The 20,194-nt window shown below is 58.2% G+C and overlaps 1 protein-coding gene and 1 long non-coding RNA gene across 2 annotated transcripts in view; both read right to left on the reverse strand.

The window, feature by feature from the left end:
- The window catches only part of HTRA3 (HtrA serine peptidase 3), a 29,500-nt gene extending 28,718 nt beyond the window's left edge, over positions 1–782 (reverse strand). Inside the window, exon 1 of the mRNA XM_086407430.1 lies at positions 136–782. Coding sequence (XP_086263556.1) covers positions 136–520 — 385 coding nt within the window. The 5' untranslated portion in view covers positions 521–782. The remainder of the gene's footprint in view (positions 1–135) is intronic.
- Positions 783–17,304: 16,522 nt separating this feature from the next.
- On the reverse strand, positions 17,305–18,998 carry LOC147370201 (uncharacterized). The gene is made up of 2 exons (XR_015166071.1): positions 18,551–18,998; positions 17,305–17,912 (listed from the first exon to the last, which is right to left on the reverse strand). It is a non-coding gene; the product is annotated as an uncharacterized LOC147370201 (long non-coding RNA).
- Between the last annotated feature and the right edge of the window lie 1,196 nt (positions 18,999–20,194).

A 20,194-nucleotide genomic window follows, 5' to 3' on the forward strand; every position in this document is an offset into this window, starting at 1 on the left:
CTCTAAAAGAAATCGCCACTTGTTCCCTGGGGAGCACTCCGCCCTGGCTCTGAGCCCCGTTTCCGAGGAGACGCTTCTTCATCCCTCCCACCCCCGCCAGCAATGCTGGCGCTCCCTCCCCGGCCGAGCGCTTACCCGATGGGCAGGCGCCCTTCTGCAGCTGGCGCACGGGCGTCCCGGAGAGCTGCAGCGCGCGGCGGCTGGCCGCCTGCAGCGCGCACACGTTGGCGTAGGTGTGCCCGTCGGTGCCACACACAGCGTTCGCCCAGCGGCAGCGACACAGCCCGCGCACACACTCCAAGCTCTCCCCGCACGGCGAGTCGACGGGGCGGCCGCACGGCTCGCCCTCGGTGGCGGCGCACACCAGGCAGCAGTTGCAGAGATCCGGCACGTAGCCGCCGGGGCAGCGGGGGCTCGGGCACCGCGACACGTCGCAGCGCACGGGGCACGACGCGGCCGGGGGCTCCCGGGCCAGCGCCAGGGCGGCCAGCGCGGCCAGGAGCAGCGCCCGCGCCTGCATGGCGGACCGGCCGGCGGCGGGCGGCAGCGCGGGAGACCAGCCCGGGGAGGGGCGCGCACCGAGGCCGCGGCTCCGGGCGCCGACGGAGGGAACGCGGCCACCTGCGCCGGCGGCTCGGGCTCAGGCAGGCGGGCGCCGGGACCGCAGGGACATGCCGGGGGCGCGGGGAACGCGGCGGCGGGGGACTGGAGAGGCGCCCCGTGCCGGCCGGGCCGACGGTCTGCTGGGCGGCCGGCCCCGCCGCGTTTTAAGGCGCCGGCCGCCCGCCCTCGCAGAAAGGGGGCGGCCCGGCCCCTCCGCCAGCCCCGCCCCGGCCCAACCGCCGCCCCCCTCCACCCCCGAGCCCGGCCTTCCGGGGCCTGGACCCACCGGCGGCCAAAAGCTGGGCCTGCCTGGTCTGGGAAACCGGGTGATGGTTATGCACTGGGCCCCCACCCCGGGGCGGCAGGGGCCTTGCAGGGGAGGAGCCACCCCGCGTGCAGGCCGCGGGCACCACCCCGGGGAATCTCTGACCCGGCCCGGTTCGTGTCCCAGTTCCAGTGACCTCAGCTACTCCCCCGGGTCCCCCCTTCATAGAATGGGCAAGACCAGACCGTTAGTCCCGGCCCCTCCTCCGCAGCCCGTCTCCTCTCCCTGCCCTGCGGCGCTGCGCCCCCACCCCCACCCCGGGCCTCCTGGGCCTGGGTGCCCTCAGGACATACAGGCCTGGCCCCCGACCCACGGGTGGTCGAGGTGGACATTGCCCCTCCTGGGGAGACGCTGGGGACAGACCTCCAGGAAGCGCCTCCGCCCCACCATCCCCGGCCCTTAGCGCTCAGAGGAGTTGCTGCCCCGGGCTCCGCACGAGGTCTGTCTGGTTCTGCCCAGCTCTCGGTGCCCTGGGACCCTGGCGGGGTCACCTGACAGCCCTGTGCCTCAGTTTCCTCCCTGGGAAAGGGGAAGGCGTGGGGCTGTGCTGTATAGGGTATAGGGGGCGTCCCCCGTGTTGGGGGTGGCACGCAGTCAGCCCACAGAGGGCATCCCCCTGATTATTCCACACACATTCTTGGAAAAGACGCTCCAGGCCCAGGGCCCTGCGCCGAGGGCCCAGAGCCTGGTGACCCGGCTGCCTGCTGTGTGACGAGGGCTGTGGGCCGGGTGTGGTCCAAGGAGACAGAGGACAGAACCCTCTTTGGAGGTGAGCTTCAAGAGGGTGTAGGGTCTGGATGCTGTAGTGGGCCTGGGGGCTGCTGGTGTCAAGTGGGGAGCTAGTTCTCACCTGGGTGAAGGCTCGGAAGCAAAGCCAGGTCAGAGGGGCGACCTGTCAGGCAGAGAAAGCCTTCGGGTGCAGACCCTGGAGCTGGGGGTCCGCACCTTCTCTGCAAGGCCCTGCGGCCGCCTGCTGAGGTCTGGAGAGCCCTGCTCAGAATGATGGCTTTACATGCATAAAGCAAGCTGCACAGCGTTACTGGGGGGAAGTCATGCTGTTATGAACACGCTTGTTAAAGTATGTGGTAAAGAACCCACCTGCCAATGCAGCAGACTCAAGAGATGCGGGTTCGATCCCTGCATCGGGGAGACCCCCTGGAGAAGGAGATGGCAACTCACTCCAGCATTCTTGCCTGGAGAATCCCATGGGCAGAGGAGCCTGGTGGGCTACAGGCCATGAGGTCACCAAGAGTCGGACACGACTGAGCGACTGAACAACAGATGGGGAAACTGAAGCCTGAAGTGAAAGGACCCATCCCTCGCTTTCCTTCTCCCATCTGAAACTGGGGTGCAGGCCCCGGGGTCGCCTTAGTTTTTGCCTGGAAAGGGCAGGCCCCTGGGTCGCAGAAGCTGCCGTGAGCATGGCTGGATGCCGAGTGCTCTGTTGGTAAAGGGAATCGGGTTCCAGATGTCCTGGCAGTGCCCAGGAGACGGAGGGAGCAGTGCCCCCTGCTGGTCAGACTCTGTCCTGCCTCCGGGTGCAAAGCAGGACACCTTCAGGGCTTCCCTTTAGGTGGCAGGAATGCTTCACCACCACCTACCCTCCCCGCATCTCAGTCTCCTCCAGAGCCCCGCCCCTCCTGTGGGTCAGTTCCGTTCAGCAGTCGCTCAGTCATGTCCGACTCTTTGTGACCCCACAGACTGCAGCACGCCAGGCTCCTCTGTCCATCACCAACTCCCGGCATTTAATCAAACTCATGTCCATCGAGTTGGTGATGCCATCCAACCTTCTCATCTTCTGTCGTCCCCTTTTCCTCCCGCCTTTAATCTTTCCCAGCATCAGGATCTTTTCTAATGAGTCAGCTCTTAAAGGCCAAAGTATTCAAACTTCACCTTCAACATCAGTCCTTCCAATGAACACTCAGGACTGATCTTTAGGATGGACTGGTTGTCCTTGCAGTCCAAGGGACTCTCAAGAGTCTTCTCCAGCACCTCAGTTCAAAAGCATTAATTCTTTGGCGCTCAGCTTTCTTTATGGTCCAACTCTCACATCCATACATGACCACTGGAAAAACCATAGCTTTGACCAAACAAATCTTTGTTGGCAAAGTAATGTCTCTGCTTTTTAATATGCTGTCTAGGTTGGTCATAGCTTTTCTTCCAAGGAGCAAGCGTCTTTTAATTTCATGGCTGCTGAGGGTGGGCATCCTCAAAGCTCCAGGATGCTCCTGGGTGGAGCTTCAAGGAAGTTGGAAGTTCCTCCTGTTTATTATTCATTTACATTTAATCCCCCACCCCCCACTGCTGCTCTCAGTACTTAAGCCCCTTTATAAACAAGATCAAGATAAAAAGGAAAGAAGAGAAACCAAGTAAAGCCAAAAAGAGTGATAGGGAAAAAACAAAACAAAACAGGAAGCCATAGGTAGGGCTGGTGCACAAATTATTGCCCTGAGATGCCCTTTTTTGGTGTGGTGATCCCCAGTCTACTTGGGACCAGGGACCAGTTTCCTTGAAGACAACTTTTCCACCGACCTGGGATGGAGGGGATGGTTTCGGGATGAGTCAAGTGCGTTACATTTTTTGTGCACTTTATTTCTATCACATTAGCTCCACCTCAGAACATGAGGCATCAGATCCTGGGGGCTGAGGACCCCTGTTTTAGTGCATGGCTGTAAGTTTGGCTCCCAGCTTCCTGGCAGCCGAGGCAAGGATGGAGATGAGATGCCCGTGTTGCAGAAACAAACCGTCACTCCAGAGCAGCTTGACTTCTCACTACAGAGAGGAGAGAGCATCCCCAGGGGAGCCTCAGAAAGGATGCTGCGGATGTCCTGGCACCCCCATAGCGTGTCCCACGTGGCTCCCCAGAAAACAGCTCTCAGTGGAAACGAGGGGCAAGCAGCCTAGGCATGCTTGAAGAAACGCTATTTGTTAGCAGGTGGGATTCGGACTGGCCCGGGAGGGCAGGGGAGCTCTGCAGTGGTGCCCAGGCCTGGCAGAACATCCTGGAAGCTCATTCAGGAGCGAGAGCGTGTGATACTGAAATTGATGAGAACCAGCCTCACGGATTCATGAGCATGTCTTCCCTGCGCACGTCCTTGCCTCCATGACACATTAAACCGCAGGGAAAGAGCTCCAGGAACCTTTGTTCAGTGCACGGGCTGGGTCGGCCTATCTAACTAGTGGCCCACAACCCAGCAGGGCGAGAAGGTTTCAGAAGAGGTGGGAGGCCCGTGAGAACTGAAGGCCATCAGAACCATGTCAGCGAGGGCCCCAACACTCTGCTTTGGGGCCCTCTAACAAAACATAGCCCAGGGGACCAAGGTAATCTCCCTATAGCCTGGCACCCAAGGGCCCCAAGGGTTACCCAGCAGGTTCCTGACCACCAGCAGAGCAGCGGCAGGCGGAGGACAGTCCTACTCCCTGCAGACTCCGCCTTCTCTGTGAGCTGGGGGAGAAGCGCCCTCCCAGGAAACGCCCCCAAATTCTTGGGCCAAGGGGATGCTTTCCGTGGGGCTCAAGGTCTTGCACCTGCCGGGAGGGCTTCCTGCTACAGAAAGTGATCTTGCTCCCGCTCTCCATCACAATACGGCCACCCTCTGGGTCTGGCTCCCATCTAGATGTCAGCCTCTCGCGGACGATGGGGACAGTGTCTCACCTCCCTGGCGCTGGCCAGGATGGGCGTCGGCCAACGTTACTTCCACTGATGGCAACGGAATCGGCTCCCTCCAGGGGGGAACCTGAGCTGGGCCAGGGTGTGCAGGCTCCCTGGGACACCCCTATCCCATGCCTCCATCTCTACACAGAGCTGGACAGCCGGACGGGCCTGAGTCCCCAGGCTCTGGGCAGCCTCTGCCCTTTGACCTCAGCTTTGTCTACGGCTCTGGATGAGGTCATGACTCATGTCACTTTGGGGACCTGAAGGCCATCCCAGCCACACCTCGGCCTGCAGTAAGACTCATCAGCGGTGACTCAGAGGGTGGGCCCCTGCACAGGGTTGGGGTGGGGAGGGGCATCAGGGTGGGTGGGACCCTCTCTGTCTTCAGCCCCCACCCCGGGCCCTCCCCACACTTAGAGGAAGTGAGTCCCTCAGAGAGGGAGACTTCCCTCCCCAGCCTTGTGCCCACCCTGGCCCCTGGCCTCAAGGGGAGGGACACGGACAGGCACCACCCAGCACTCAGGACTGCTCGGGGAAATAGGGGATATTATGATCCCTGCTTCCTGGGATCCCTGATAGCTCAGTTGGTAAAGAATCCGCCTGCAATGCAGGAGACCCCGGTTCAATTCCTTGGTCGGGAAGATCCGCTGGAGAAGGGAAAGGCTACCCACTCCAGTATTCTGATCTGGGGAATTCCATGGACTGTATAGTCCATGGGGTTGCAAAGAGTCGGACAGGACTGAGCGACTCTGAAATAAAAAAAAGATCCCTGCCAGTGAGGCAGCTAAGGCCCAGAGAAGTGGAGTAACGTGCCCGAAGGCACACAGCCTGCCCGAGACAAAGCCAGCTGTGGACGCAGGCTCTCTGGCTCCAGAGCACATGCCCACGGTCAGTCCACTGCGCTGTCTCGGGGCGACCACACTGTGACTGCACACCCAGGAGATGCTGGGGCAGAGGGAAGCCCAGGGACTGGGCAGGGGCCACTCTGGGGACCCCGGAGAAAGAGGGCCTTCCCTGAGCGGGCTCCAAGACATGAGGGGCTTGCCAGGCAGAGCAAGAAGACTGGGGGCCCCAGGAGAGGGTTCAGGGCTGCAAAGGGGGGCAGCGGGGCTCAGGACCACAGGCCTTCTCTCTGGGGCAGCAAGGACGCCTGGAGGAGGGGCAGCAGCAGCGTGACGCGGGGTTACCTGAGGGCCCGGGTGGGCCAGAGCGGGGTGTGTCAGGGGCCCGGGGGCAAGCTGATGCTTTGGCCCCAAGTTGTATGCAAAAAACTGGAAGAAAGCCTGACTCCAACTGGCTTCAGCTGACGAGGGCGTATGTATGCACCTTCCCCATAGGTCCCGGCGGGCCAGCGTCAGATGTGGCTTGACCCAGGAGCTCCCAGTGTCCTGTGGCCCATCTAGGCTGTGCTCCCCGCAGCCCTGGTTTCATTCTCAGGCCCTGGGGGTTGCAGGACAGCTATCAGCAGAGCCAGACCCACATACTCTGAGGGTCCTTTCCCCTCGCAGTCCCAGCAAAAATCTCTGTGTCTTACAGTGGTTCTCACGTCCATCCCTGACTCAGTCACGAAGGCAGCAGAGGTGGGGGCTACCGGCAGTCCAGCTCTGATCACCTCCTGTTGGGCTCAGCATTTCCCAGCCAGATGACTGTCCCAGATGGCAGGAAGGTACGCCTCAGAGACTGAGCTGAAAGAAGCTGCCCAGTGACTGACCGTTCACAGGCTTGCACACTCCGCTTGCACACCCCTGGTGATGGGGAGCTCACTACCCATCATGGCACTCTTTTCTGTTGTTAGAATGTTCTTTCTCTGATTGAGCTAAGTGCTGCTCCTGCAACTCCCACCTGTGGGCTCTGCTGGACCCCAGGAGGCTGGGGAGAAAATGCTGACTCCTCACCTCCAGAAGAAGACTGCAAACACCAGAGGCTGGACCTCACGTTCTTTCTTCTCTTCTTAGTTCCTGTGTGACCCTGGGCCTGAGTTTTCTCTCTTTCTGGAGAATGAGAAGGAAACCCTCCTGGGGTTCCTAAGGACCAGCAGAGGCAGGAGGCAGAAGGCAGAGCTGTAAGATGGTCCCCAACATTCCTGCCCCCGGCGCACACATCCTTCACACGCTCCTTTAATATGGGTGGGCCTGGCCTAATCAGGTGAGCTCTTAAAGGCCCTGGGCCCTTCCTGAAGTCAGACACACAAGTGTAGAGAGACTGGAAGTGTGAGGGACCCATGGAGGGGGTCACAAGGCAAGGGTCTGGGGTGACCTCTAGGAGCCAAGTGGTCCCCGGCCAACAGCCTGCAAGATAGTGAGGATCTCAGTCCTACCCACAAGGAGAGGAATTCTACCAGCAACTGAAGGGCCTGAAGATGTTCCCCCTGCTGAGCCTGCAGCCGGGGGCGTGGGCCGCTGAGTGAGGACCAGCTGAAGCGTGCTGGGGTCTTGACCCACAGAGACCAGGAGGTAATAAATGTGCATGGGCTCCAGTCACTGGGTTTGTAGTGAGCACAGAAAACAAATATAGGCGGTGAGGACTAAGTGGGTGGTTGACTCAGAGGGGCAGAGGGAGCAAGTCAGGGGAGCAGCTGGGGGTCTGGGGGGACAACGGCCTGGAGGAGGGGAGGCACCCCTTGCACCCTGGGGCCGGACCCCAGCCCCGGGAGACAGCCCCTCCGGAGCCCTGCCTGCTGGGCCAGGTCTGCCCTTTCTTGCGAGCTTTTTTTAAGTTCCAGGGAGGATACAACAAGGTGGGCACTACTATACCCACCAAATTGGAGCAGAAAACCAAGCCGGGAGAGGCTGTGATTTTCCAAGGCCCCAAAGGCATTAGGTGATGGACCTAGGGTTAGAACACGGGTGGGTCTCACCTCAAAGCTCATTCTCTTACCTCAGCCCCACATTTCTGTTCCACGTCCATTTTACAGAAGGGAAAAGTGAGGCCCAGGAAGGGGAGGCGGGTTGCAGAGACACCAGGCTAATTGATAACAGAAGGTCACAGGGACTGAGCCTGTACCACGCACGAGCCCAAACCTGTATCGGACCCTGATCACGTGCTCCTGCTAACATGCCCGTTTCACAGACGAAGAGGGAACCGAGAGGGTCAGGAACTGTCCAAGGCCACAGCGCAAGCGAGGGAGCTATAAAGTTGCAATGGGAACCCAGGCAACATGCCTCTTCTACAAAAGCTGGTTCAGAACCCGCAGACACTGAGGACTGGGTAAGGAGAGCTGGTAGGAAGGAGCGCACAGACGTCAGAAAGCGGCCCCAGCTGAGTGAAATGACGAAATCAGGGCCACCCGGCCAGCAGGGCTTGGTCCTTTTCCCTTCTTTTAAGACAACAGCTTTCAGCTTTGACTGTCTGCAGCCCAAGACTTTCTTGGAAATCACCCTGCCTGCCCCACCCCAAAGCTGATAGGAGTTGGACGTGAAGCTTCCCCTGAACCAGACTGCCTCCCCACGCCTGGGAAGGTACATGCTGTCCATCCTGTCCAGCAAGGCAGTCCTCCCTGGACTTCTGGCTCACCCCACTCCCAGGCCAGCTGATGGTGCAGCTGTCCTGGAGGTTGCTCAGCCCCTGGCCACTCTCTGAGGAGCCTGAAACCCTCCTCCATCCTCCCCAGAGCTGGGGCCAAGCAGATGCCCAGAGACTCGCTCTGGCCCCCCAGGGTGTCAGGCCGGCTGGCTGGGTGGGAGTGCTGGGCAGGGATCTCAAGCCACTTTCCCCTGGCCCCTGGGCCACGCTGCCCTTCGGGGCCCCTGAGCTGTGTCCACACATTCCTGGTGGCCTGCTGCACTGAAGACGAGCCAGAGAGGAAGGGCTGCAGAGCTGAGGGCGAGGATGCTGCCTCTGGCCTTCCGGGGGCTCCCCTCCAAGCTTTCAAGCTGCTAAATGGGGTCCAGGTGCTGCCCAGGCTCCCGCCCCCTCAACGGCCCTCATTCAGGCCCTTCCCCACCGTGCTGGGCACCCAGGTTTACCCCTCACAGGGTCCCTGCAGAGAAACTCCTACCATCCCCGTGTTACAGGCTCAGAGAAGGGGAAGTGACTCCTCCAGGGTCACACGGCCAGGGCGTGGAAGACCAGGGTGCTGGCCGACGGGTTTCATGGCTGGGCCCTGGTTTGTGGGGTGGCCAGTTGGAGACTGAGGTCACACAGTGGCCAAGGTGAGGTGGTCTGAGCCTGCGGGAGCCCCTTGAGAGGCTAGAGGGCCTCCGGGCAACTTCCTGATTACCTGCACCCCGGGCAGGAATGGGAACCCCTCCTGCACACCTGCCAGGGCAGCCCGCCCTGCTTTGTTCCTGGGCCTGGGAGACCCTCACACCCACGTCTCTTCAGCCAGGCTGGGCTCCCCTCTGCCTCTCAGCCCACCTTGTGACAGTACAAGCTCTGGAGGCAGACCCTGGTGCCTTTCTGGAACTGCTTATCATTTATCCATCACGTGGAGCCTGGTTTCCTGACCATCGTGAAACTCACGTGGGTCTGAACCCAGTGCCTTCAGGGGTGAGCCCTGATTGGCTGAGCTCATCGGCATACCCTGCCCTCCTTCCATGGTGATTGGTTCAGGGGAGAGTCCTTTAGCCAATGAGAGCCAATCTGCATGATGGATCAATCATTCACTAGCACTGTCAGGAAGGAACATTTCTTTCTACACAGACTCATTTCCTCCATGTGGGAGCCATGAAAAGAGTGACCAGTCGCCATCTGATGGTCTTGAGGGAAGAGCCTGCCTTGGAATGGAGCCGCTCGAGGAGAGGAAGTGAGCAGAGGAGAGAAAGCAAGCTGGTCTTGAGCCTGGATCGTGCCATGCCTGAAGCTGTTGTTTCTCAGCTGTCAGATGATTGAGCCAGTAGATCCTCTGTAATGCTGAAGTCAGCTTGACTGAGTTTCCTGTGTTACCTGCAGCTCAGATTGCTGTTCAGGGGCTCTGCCCAGCCAACCCTGACAATAAACAAGAACTCAGCCACTTGGTGGGGTTACGCCACGGAACGGACTGCCTGCCATGTGCTGGAAGCTGTCTATTTTACATCCCCACGATGAGGTTCCCTTTGCGTGGGCGAGGATCTGAGACCGATAGATCACCGAGCCTTACCCAAGGCTAGGATTTGAACTTGGGTCTGTCTGACTCCACAGCCCGTGTGGGTTCTCTGCCCCTGGGCAGTCCCTCCCGGGGCACCGCCTGTGAGCTGGAGCCCAGAGCCTGGCCACAGTGGACATCTGGGGAGGCTCTCCCGTGTGGACCCGCATCCTGCCAGCCAGCCTGGCAAGTCCACGGGCACTCCTTGGACCGCGCATGTCAGGGAGTGCTGGCTGGCTGGGGCCATCCCTGCAGGGGGTGGGAGGGAGCATAGTGTTGGCCTGAGCCGGCTCCAGGGTGCAGGCGGCTCCTAGCTCAAGTTGTAGGTTCTGCCGCATCCTTAGCTCACCCCTCCCTCCCCAAACCCGAATGTCAGTCCCCACCCCACCCAGTGACTGAGTGGACGCGCATCCTGCGGCCCCTTCCCAGGACCCCTCACCGCAGGGACTTCCTCTTCCACCCCTTCCTTGGGGCCCCCACGCCACATCCTGGATCTCATATCACCAGAAACTGCTCACCTCTGAAATCTCAGTTTCTAACCATCCCCCTTGGTTTTATTTATTTTTTTTAGCTGTGGGATCTTAGTTCCCTGATCAGAGGTTGAATCCATGCCCCCCTGCAGGGGAAGCTTAGAGACTTAACCACTGGACTGACAGGGAATTTCCCCTAACCTTGGTTTGAAAAAATATATAACAACTTTGTTGGGATGTGATTCATATGCCATACAGTTCACCCTTTTGTGGAGCGAAGTTCAGTGGTTTTTTAGCATTTTCACTATGTACAGCCATCACTAGACAGCTTATTAAAAAGCAGAGACATGACTTTGCCAACAAAGGTCTGTCTAGTCAAAGCTGTGGTTTTTCCAGTAGTTGTGTATATATGTGAGAGCTGAGCTCTCATCATAAAGAAAGCTGAGTGCCGAAGAACTTATGCTTTCGAACTGTGGTGTTGGAGAAGACTCTTGAGAGTCCCTTGGAGAGCAAGGAGATCCAACCAGTCCATCCTAAAGGAGATCAGTCCTGAATATTCACTGGAAGGACTGATGCTGAAGCTGAAACTCCAATACTTTGGCCACCTGAGGCAAAGAACCGACTCATTTGAAAAGACCCTGATGGTGGGAAAGATTGAAGGTGGGAGGAGAAGGGGATGACAGAGGATGAGATGGTTGGATGGCATCACCAACTCGATGGACATGAGTTTGAGCCAAGTCCGGGAGATGGTGAAGGACAGGGAAGCATACTGTAGTCCATGGGGTCGCAAAAAAGAGTCAGACACGACTGAGCGACTGACCAACAAAACAACTGTCACTACAATTAATTTTAGAACATTCCCCTAAAAAGAAACGCTGTACCTGTCAGCTGTCACTCCCCATTTTCCCTTCACCAAGGCCCCTGACGATGGCGGATCTAGTTTCCGTCTCTGTGGATTTGCCTGGTCTGGACATTTCACAAACGGAATCATGCAACACGTGGTCCTGTTGTGACCGGCTTCTTTCACTTAGCGTAAGGCTTTCAAGGGTCATCCTGTTGTCATTATGTAACAGTACTTCATTTCTTCCCATGGCTAAGTTCTGTTCCATCCCATGGATATGCCGCCTGTCGTGTGTCCATTTATGATCCATTGTTATCCACTAGTGTCTGTTTGGGTTGTGCTCAGATTTTTGGTTCTCATGGAAAAATACTATGAACATTCATATATGTTTATGTAGAGATAACTTCACAGTTCTCTTGGATACGTACCTGGGGGTGGACTTGCTGGGTCATACGGTAAAGAAAGTGTTAGTTGCTCAGGTCGTGTCCGACTCTTTTCGACCCCGTGGACTGTAGCCCGCCAGGCTCCTCTGTCCATGGAATCCTCCAGGCAAGGATACTGGAATGGGCTGCCATTTCCTTCTCCAGGGGATCTTCCTGAACCGGGGATTGAACCCAGGTCTCCCACATTGCAGGCAGATTCTTTACCAGCTGAGCCACCAGGGAAGGATGCTAACTCTATGCTTAACCATTTGAGGAACCGCCAGCCTGCTTTCCCAAGAGACTGCACCATTTTACGTTCCCACCCGCGGTGAGGCTCTGACGTCTCCACATCCTTGCCCATCCTTGTTATTTTCTGTCCTTTAAAAAATTCGTATAGTTATCCTGCTCTATATGAGGTGGTATTCCACTGTGGTTTGGATTTGCATTCCCCTGGTGTTGAGCATCTTTTCATGTGTTTATTGGCCTTTTGAATATTTCCCTTGGAGAAATGTCTATTCAGATCCTTTGTCCATCTTTAAACTGGGTTACATTTTTTTTTTTTTTTTGCTGAGTTGTAAGAGTTCTTTATACATTCTGGATAAAATCCCTTTATCAAATATATGATTTGTAAATATTTTCCCATTCCATAGGCTGTCTTTTTACTTTTATCTTTTGCAGGCTTCCCTCGTGGCTCAGGTGGTAAAGAATCTGCCTGCAACGTGGGAGACCTGGGTTCGATCCCTGGGTTGGGAAGATCTTCCCTAGAGAAGGGCACAGCTACCCACTCCAGTATTCTTGCAGGGAGAACTCCATGGACAGAGGAGCCTGGCTACAGTCCATGGGAATTGCAAAGGGTTGGACACGACTGGGTGCCTAACACTTGAATTGAAGTATGAAAGTTTCAATTTTTTTTTTTAAGCTGTACAGCTTTGGGATCTTAGTTCCCCAGTGAGGGTCTAATCCAGGCCCTTGTCAGTAAGAGCACAGAATCCTAACCACCAGACCGCCAGGGAACCCCAGAGGTTCAGCTTTGACAGGGTCCAGTTTGTCTACTTTTTCTTTGGTTTCTTGTGTTTTTGGTGACCTGTCCAAGGTGCCTTTCTTTGTCTAACCTAAGGTCATGAATGTTTATTCCTGTATTTTCTCCTGGGAGTTCTGTAGATTTAGCTCTTCTGTTTGGGTCTGCGATCCATTCTGAGTTAATTTCTGTGTTTGGCGAGCAGCAGGGACCCAGCCTCGCTCATCTGCTCTGGGAGGCCGGGGTCTCAGTGCCCTTTGCCCACCCCTCTGGCCTGCTCACATGTCCTCTGCGACAGTTCTGAGTGCCTGACCCCCTGGAGGCCACCAGGCCCTGACCCCTCTCTGAAGTCGGTCTCCCGGGGAGCCTGAAGTTGTCTCTCTGTGGCCAATGTGGGCAGGGGACGTGCAGGGAAAGGCGGAGATGGAGAGCAGGGCTCGGGTGAAGGGTTCCAAGCTGGGACGCCAGGGGGCTGGAGGGTGGGCTGGTGTGTCCTTGAGGGTGGCAAGGGCTGCTTTGTGGAGGGGAGGGGCGAAGCAGCTGAGAGAGCATGGTGCCCGCCTGGGCTGGCCCAGGGTGTCCAGCACCGGGCTCGGCACTTCTGTGGCACTTTGAGCTGCCAGTACGATGCCTCTTTAACCCAAGCCCCAGAGTGGATGCGTTCCTCGCAAACCCCGCCAGGCTGTTCCCTATAATTTCCTTGCGGATAGGTCGGGAGCTTCAGCCCCAAGGCCCGTGGTTCCCTGCCCCCAGGAGGCCTCGGTGCCCACCCCGCCCTCGGCCGGCTCTGGCCACCCCCAGCCCGCCCTGAGTTTGTGCAGACGCAGCACGTGGGCTCCTGCTCCGCAGCCAGCCGCCCGAGTGACCTCAGCCCCGAGGCATGCCCCCTGCCCACACCCCTTCTCCCCACCACCCCTCCCTGCCCCGGGCCTGGCGCCCTGGAGCGCGGGTGGGGCTCTGGGCCGCCCAGGGTGCAGCTCAGGGCCCTCCTCTCCACTTCCTGGGCCGCTCCAGCCCCTTTCCCACCTCCCAGCCTGGCCAGGCTCCAGCAGCGACGCTTCTGTCTGGAGGTGGACGTTGCTGATGGTTGAGCGTTGTGAATGGATTTAATGCCCCTGAGCTGCACACCTAAAAATGATCTAAAAGGTAGGCTTTATGCTGTATCTGTTTTACTACAGTTAAAAAAAGAAAGTCTACACCTCCTTTACTGGCAACGAGGGGCCCCGTGCTGTGGCGGAAGTTAGCCCGCCCGCCCACTTCCATCCCCTCCGCAGCACCTGGGGAGATTTCGGCCGCAGTGCAAACCTCCAGGCCTCTGCCCACGCCGCTTTCCAACCAAGTGGAACACCCACTTCATCCAGGGGCACCCTCGGTGTTCTCCTCCTGTGCTGGGCGCCTGTGGGCGAATGGGGACTCCTGGACAGACGGGCAGACGGGATCCGATTCTTGCGTAGGTAAAATGCTGCTCACGAGGGGCTCCTGGGAATTTATCAATAAACAATCGAGGCTTGGCTGTGGTCTCTCCCACGGGCTATTTATGACCCTGAAGACTGGTGTGACATTTAGTGGCCTCCTAGGAGGCCATGTTGGGCAAGATCAGCCTGGGCCTATGCCTTGTACATTTCTATCAAAATCCGGAAGGAACCTCTCCATGTGAACCCTGGGGGAGGGGCCCTGGGTGAGTTTTTCCCTTGTTGATTGCCTCTCTCTCCATGGACACGTGTGGAGGGTAACAGTTTGAATAGCGGTTTTTAAGAGATGTGTGTGCACCCGTGTGTGCACATGCGCATGTGCCCACGTGTACATGTGTGTGGTGTGTGTGTGTGCTGATGTGAGTGTATGGCTTTGGGTGTGCGGTGCGTGTCCACGTGTGCTCAGGGGTGCGTGTGCAGTGTGTGTGCACGCTCTCCCTGGCCCTGTGTCGGCATCCACACTCCAGCCACTGTCCTGCCCAGCAGACAGTCCTGGTCCCTGAGGCAGCCTGTTCCCAGAGCCTGGTCAAGAGAGTTCTCCCCTGACTTCCTGTCCTGGGACTCCTTCTGGAGGGGAGGAGGGGGAAGGGGAGGGGGAGGGTGGAGGAGGGGGAGGGGGAGGAACTGGAGTGGGGAGGAGGGGTTAGGAAGTGAAGGGGTAAGAGGGAGGAGGGGGAGGGGGGAGGAGGAGGGGGAGGGGGGAGGAGGAGGGGGAGGAGGAGGGGGAGGAGGAGGGGGAGGAGGAGGGGGAGGAGGAGGGGGAGGAGGAGGGGTTAGGAAGTGAAAGGGGAGAAGGGAGGGGGTGGAGGAGAGGGAGTAGAAGGGGAGGTGGACGGGGGAGGCCGGCGCCTCCAGCTGGGTCCAGGCAGGGGCCAGGATGCTGAGAGCGCAGTGCTGACCATGGTTCTGGGAAGGCCAGACTCCTGGGGACAAAACCTTGCTCTGCCCTTTGTCATCGCAGACAGGAGGAACCGAGCTGGTCCGGGTCTCAGGTGAGGACACCGAGGCCCGGGGAGGCATCGTTGAGCGAGGGAGCGCTGAGTCGGGGGGCTTGGAGCTCAGCGGCCCCACCCCAGGGCTTCGCCTCTCCAGCTGGCCACCAGGCACACGGGGACAGCGTAGACACGAGCACTGCGCCCGGGCAGGCGGGTCCAGGAGCGTCTGCTAGCACCACTGCACACACCAGGCAAGGCCAGGGGACAAGGGTCCCGTCCACACTTGGCCAGAGTCCGTGTTGGAAAGCGTCCTCGAGCCCGGGGCCCCGTCCCTGTCACAGCCCTGCCACTCACCGGCCCTTGGCCCCGAGCAGCCACCCACCCACCAAAACGCCGTTTCCTCTCCTGCAACATGGGCCGCTGCGCTGACCTCACCCGGTGGTCACAGATGACCGCCGAGGCTGACCCCGGGTGCCACCCACATCGCGCTCGGTAAACACATCAGGGCCTCCCGTCCGCTCCCCCCCGACATCCCGCCTCACCTGCACCATGGCCCGGTCCTCTCGGGCCGTGGGACCCCCGCCCTGTCTCTGCACGCCCCGGAAATGCCTGTGTGATGATGCCGCCGGCAAACAGGCACGTCTGTGCCCCGGGAGTCTGGACCTGCCACTCGCCTGCCTCAGCTGTCTCCCTGTTGCTGGCTCTCTCTCAAGCTATTAGTATGCAACTCGTTTTCCATAGTATTATTAATCCTACTGGCTGCTTCCAATAATAAAATATTATTGTGGCTCATCTAGAAAGTAGCAAAGAATAGATACACAGTTTTTAGAGTCACTCCCTCACAGTAAGTTGGATGGTGGGGCCCTGCAAACGATGGATCCAAGTTCTTAAGCCCCAGACTGGGAGGGATACATTATAAGTTTGAGATGGACATGTACACACTGCTATATTTAAAACAGATAACCAACAAGGGCCTACTGTACAGCACAGGGAATGCTGCTCTGCGGTCTGTAATAACCTAAACAGGAAAAGATCTTGAAAAAGAACAGATACATGTGTATGTATAATGGAATCCCTCTGCTGTACCCCTAAAACCAACACAACATGGTTATTCAACTCTCGTTGCTCAGTCGTGTCGGACTCCTTGCGACCCCATGATCCGCAGCACGCCAGGCCTCCCTGTCCATCACCAACTCCCGGAGTTCACTCAGACTCACGTCCATCAAGTCAGTGATGCCATCCAGCCATCTCATCCTCTGTCGTCCCCTTCTCCTCCTGCCCCCAACCCCTCCCAGCGTCAGTCTTTTCCAATGAGTCAACTCTTTGCATGAGGTGGCCAAAGTACTGGAGTTTCAGCTTTAGCATCAGTCCTTCAAATGAATATTCAATTACACTCCAATATAAAATAAAACTTAAAAAAAAAAAAAAAAGGCAAACCAGACCCTGTGAATGTAAACTTCCTTATTTGGAAATAGGGTCCTTATAAATGTAATTAAGTTAAAGGTCTTGGGATGAGATCCCCCTGGGTGACCTGCTGCTGCTGCTAAGTCGCTTGTCGTGTCCGACTCTATGCGACCCCATAAACGGCAGCCCACCAGGCTCCCCCATCCCTGGGATTCTCCAGGCAAGAACACTGGAGTGGGTTGCCATTTCCTTCTCCAATGCATGAGAGTGAAAAGTGAAAGTGACGTCGCTCAGTTGTGTCCGACTCTAGTGACCCCATGGACTGCAGCCTACAAGGCTCCTCTGTCCGTGGGGTTTGCTAGGCAAGAGTACTGGAGTGGGGTGCTACTGCCTTCTCCGTTACCTGGGAGGGTCCTAAACCCAGGGATGGGAGTCCTTGTAAGACACACACACAGAGGAGGAGACAATGTCCATGTGACGATGGAGACGGAGACTGGAGTGCATGATGGGCCAAAAGCCCAGGAACACCTGGAGCCCCCAGGAGGCGGAGGAGGCAGGAGGTCTCCTCCCCAGGAGCTTTGGGAGGGACCCGGCCCCGCAGAACCGTTTATTTGGAGTTTTGGCCTCTGAGACGGTAAGAAAATCAATTTCTATCGTTTTGTGCTCACTGCTTTCAGTTTCAGTGCAGTCGCTCAGTCGTGTACTTCTTAGTCGTGTCTAACTCTTTGCGACCCCGTGGACTGTAGCGCCCAGGCTCCTCTGTCCATGGATACTGGAGTGGGGTGCCATGCCCGCCTCCAGAGCACCTTCCTGACCCAGGGCTGGAAGCTGCGTCTCTTGCATCGGCCGGGGGCCTCTTTACCGGGAAGCCCTTCCATCGTTTGCAGTCACTCCATCTGTGGTGCTTTGTCAAGGCAGGTCCAGGAGACAAACAGTGAGCCCAACCCCAGCCGTCAGGGTGGGTCTTGTCGACAGGTGGGGTGCCATCCTCCGGTCGTGAGCCTTGGGGCCTGTGTATGTGTTCGTTACACAGTTTAGATTTTACTGAGAGACCTTGTGGTGTCTTCATTTTTTTTTAAAAAAAAACACGATTTCATGAACATTTTCTCATTTTATAAAGTATTTTCATGAACGCATCTTTTGACGACAAAAATGTACATTAGAAGTTACACCTGTATCTCATGAAACTTAGAGCATACGGGAATATACACAGAAGGGATAAATGTTAGGCTGGACCATGGTGACCACAGACAACCGTCTCATTGCTTTTCTCCGAGGCGTGCACCTTGGTCACAGTCTTGCCGGGATGTGTAAAATGGTGTGGCCACTCTGGAAAATTATCTGGTAGCTTCTTAAAAATGAAAAAAATCCACTAAAGTAAACATCTATGTATGACCGAGCTTTCACATTCCTGGGCGTTCATTCCAGAGACAGGAAGACTCACGGTCACGTGAGACCTGCAAGCCATCCTTCAGAGAGGTTTTCCGGGTAGTGGCCCAGAGTGGGGACAGCCCAGTGTCCTGCGTGGGTGGTGAAGCCAACCATGCACGTCTGTCCCTCTCATCTGCACTGTGGACGCCTCTCCCAACGCCAGGGAAAGAGCTACTGGTACACAGCAACCTGAGCGGCCCCCAGGGCATCACGTGGAGGGGACAAGGTCTCTGTCACAGCTTCACACGCCATGTGATTCCTTGACGTCACCTTCCTGGAAGGACAGAATCACAGGGATGGAGAACAGGGGCATGTGTGCCGGGGGTTAGAGGTGGGAGGTGCGTGAGCTGTAGGGAAGTGGTCGTGGGGGGTGGGACCAGCTTTGTGTCCTCACTGCGGGACGCTCGTCGGAATCTACCCCTGTGCTGAAGGGACACGCACTCACACGCGCACGCACACACGTGCTCCCTCTGCAGAGCGGTTACCTAAGGTGCAGCCGGGTGGAGGGTACACGGGAGGTCTCTGCGTGTTTGCAACTTTCTGCAAATCAATAATCATTTCAAAATAGAAAGTTAAACAACGTCCTGCTGGGAAGACAGAAAGCACTCCCGGCACTTCAGAGTGGTGACGGGCACCAGGGTGGTGATGGAGCTGCAGAGGAGCGGAAGCAGGGCACAGAGCTGCCACCGCCCCGGGGGCTGGGGGTGGGGGCGGTTCCTGAGGTCTGGGACTGCCTGGCCAGGTGTGCCCGCCCATACCCATCACCCGTCCCTAACCCCTCTGCTCTCCTGAGCTCAGCTGGAAGCTGGCTGGCGGCCTGGAAGGGGTCCTCTCCCCGCAGATGCAGGGCAGAGCGGGGAAGGCCAAGCTGGGGCTGGGGGAGCGGGGGCCACTGACCAGCAGGCTGTGTACCTCGGGGGCTCCTGTCGTGACGTGCTTCGTGTTTACTGAGTCGCGTCCCGGAGCGACCCCTTTCCCAAAAGCCTGCTGCTGGAGGCCACGTGTCGCCTGGCCTGCATGGGTGCTGTCATCTGTCAGTCAATTCCACCTCCTCGCGCAGGGCGCTGCCCCTGATAAGGCCGGATGAAAGCTCCTGGATGTGAACGTTGGCGGGCATTGCACTGGCTTCTTCGGGAAGGAGTCCCACCCGAGTAGCTGCAGGGTCACTGGTGTAAATGCTTGAAGACTTGGCACTGGGACCACCTCGCTTTGCAGAAAGGTTCTGCCGGTGGCGCTTTCCTCCAGCCGGAGCACTGGGCTGGGCGCACCTTTGGCATCGTGGAGTCTCGTCCTGAGTTACTTGCCTCGCGCTGCCACCTCAGCCCAGCTCCTGCTGCTGGGTGAGCATCCTTGGATGCCATCGCTAGGAGGGGTGCCAGGATGGAAGGCCAGCGGGTCGTCTGTGCTCTAGGGGACGCCTGGGGTCTGGTCCGCAGCTGCTCTCCCCCAAACCCTCCCCTGGCGGCTGCTGGAGGGGCTGGCCTCACCCTCGGCCACACCCTCCAACTCCTGGGCCTGGTCCGGGGCCTCTCCCTGGGCTGGCTCTGCCTGGAATTGCCCCAGACACCGCTCCACCTGCCGGCCCGGCGTCCATCCACACGCGGCGCCCGTGAGCCTCGGGGAGACGTGGACAGCGCTGAGCGCCGTCAGGAGCTGGAGACGTTGCTGTCATGCGGAGCCGGGCACCCTATGGCCCCCCTCGGCGGAAGCCTGCCCAGCCCCCGGTGGGATCTCCAGCCCCTTCTCTGTGTCCCCTCCCTGCTTTGTCTCCTCACCTGAGGACAGAGATGGGGCCGTCCACCCCTGGCCCCTTCAGAAGGTCACGCCGTTCTTCCGGGCTACCCCAGTGCACCCACCCCGGGCCCCGCCGGCTGGAGCAGGGCGTGACTCTGTGCAGGGGACACTGGGCTGGGTGTCCCTGGACCGCAGGAGCCCCCATGCGAGTGGGGGAGGCCAGGCTTTGAGCCAGTGGGTGTCGGAACTTGGGGGCACCCACGACAGGTGATCAGCAAAACCCTAGATCTGAGTGAGGTCACAACCTGAGGGCGGACCTGAGTTTGGGGGCACCGCTCAACACTCCACTACTGTCCTCAGGGCTCCCGGCCTCCTAGAGATCAGAGCTAGATGCTCAGCCTGCTCAGTAGGCAGATATCACTGCCATTAATTTTTCACCCCATATTGCAGTGACATTTTCTTCCCCTAGCTGTGGGCCCAGGGTCCTCAGGGAACAGTTAAATGAATACACCGGTAATGAGACAAGGAAAGCATTGAGGGTGATCCAGGTAAGGGGGAGACGTGAGTCACATCCCAGCCCCTGCTGGACACGGGCCAGGCTCCAGCCCACCTCCCGTAAGGGTGAGTCCACTCCATGCCCTGACCAGCCCAGGGTTACCGGGACAAACCACGCCAGGTGCAGGCTGGGTACCCAGGAGCTGCAGGTGGCTTTGCTCCTGCGTGCTGCCTCCTCGCCCAGGGGCTCCTATTCACCCTTCAGGACCCACCATGAATAGCCCTTCTGTAAAGCCCTTTCTGGATGCAAGGCCTCCCTGCTGGGAC

The sequence above is a fragment of the Bos grunniens genome, chromosome 6 (genome assembly GCF_055505025.1).
Source record: "Bos grunniens cultivar Pamir isolate PY7600 chromosome 6, Bosgru_T2T1.0, whole genome shotgun sequence".
NCBI classification, from domain to species: Eukaryota; Metazoa; Chordata; class Mammalia; order Artiodactyla; family Bovidae; genus Bos; species Bos grunniens.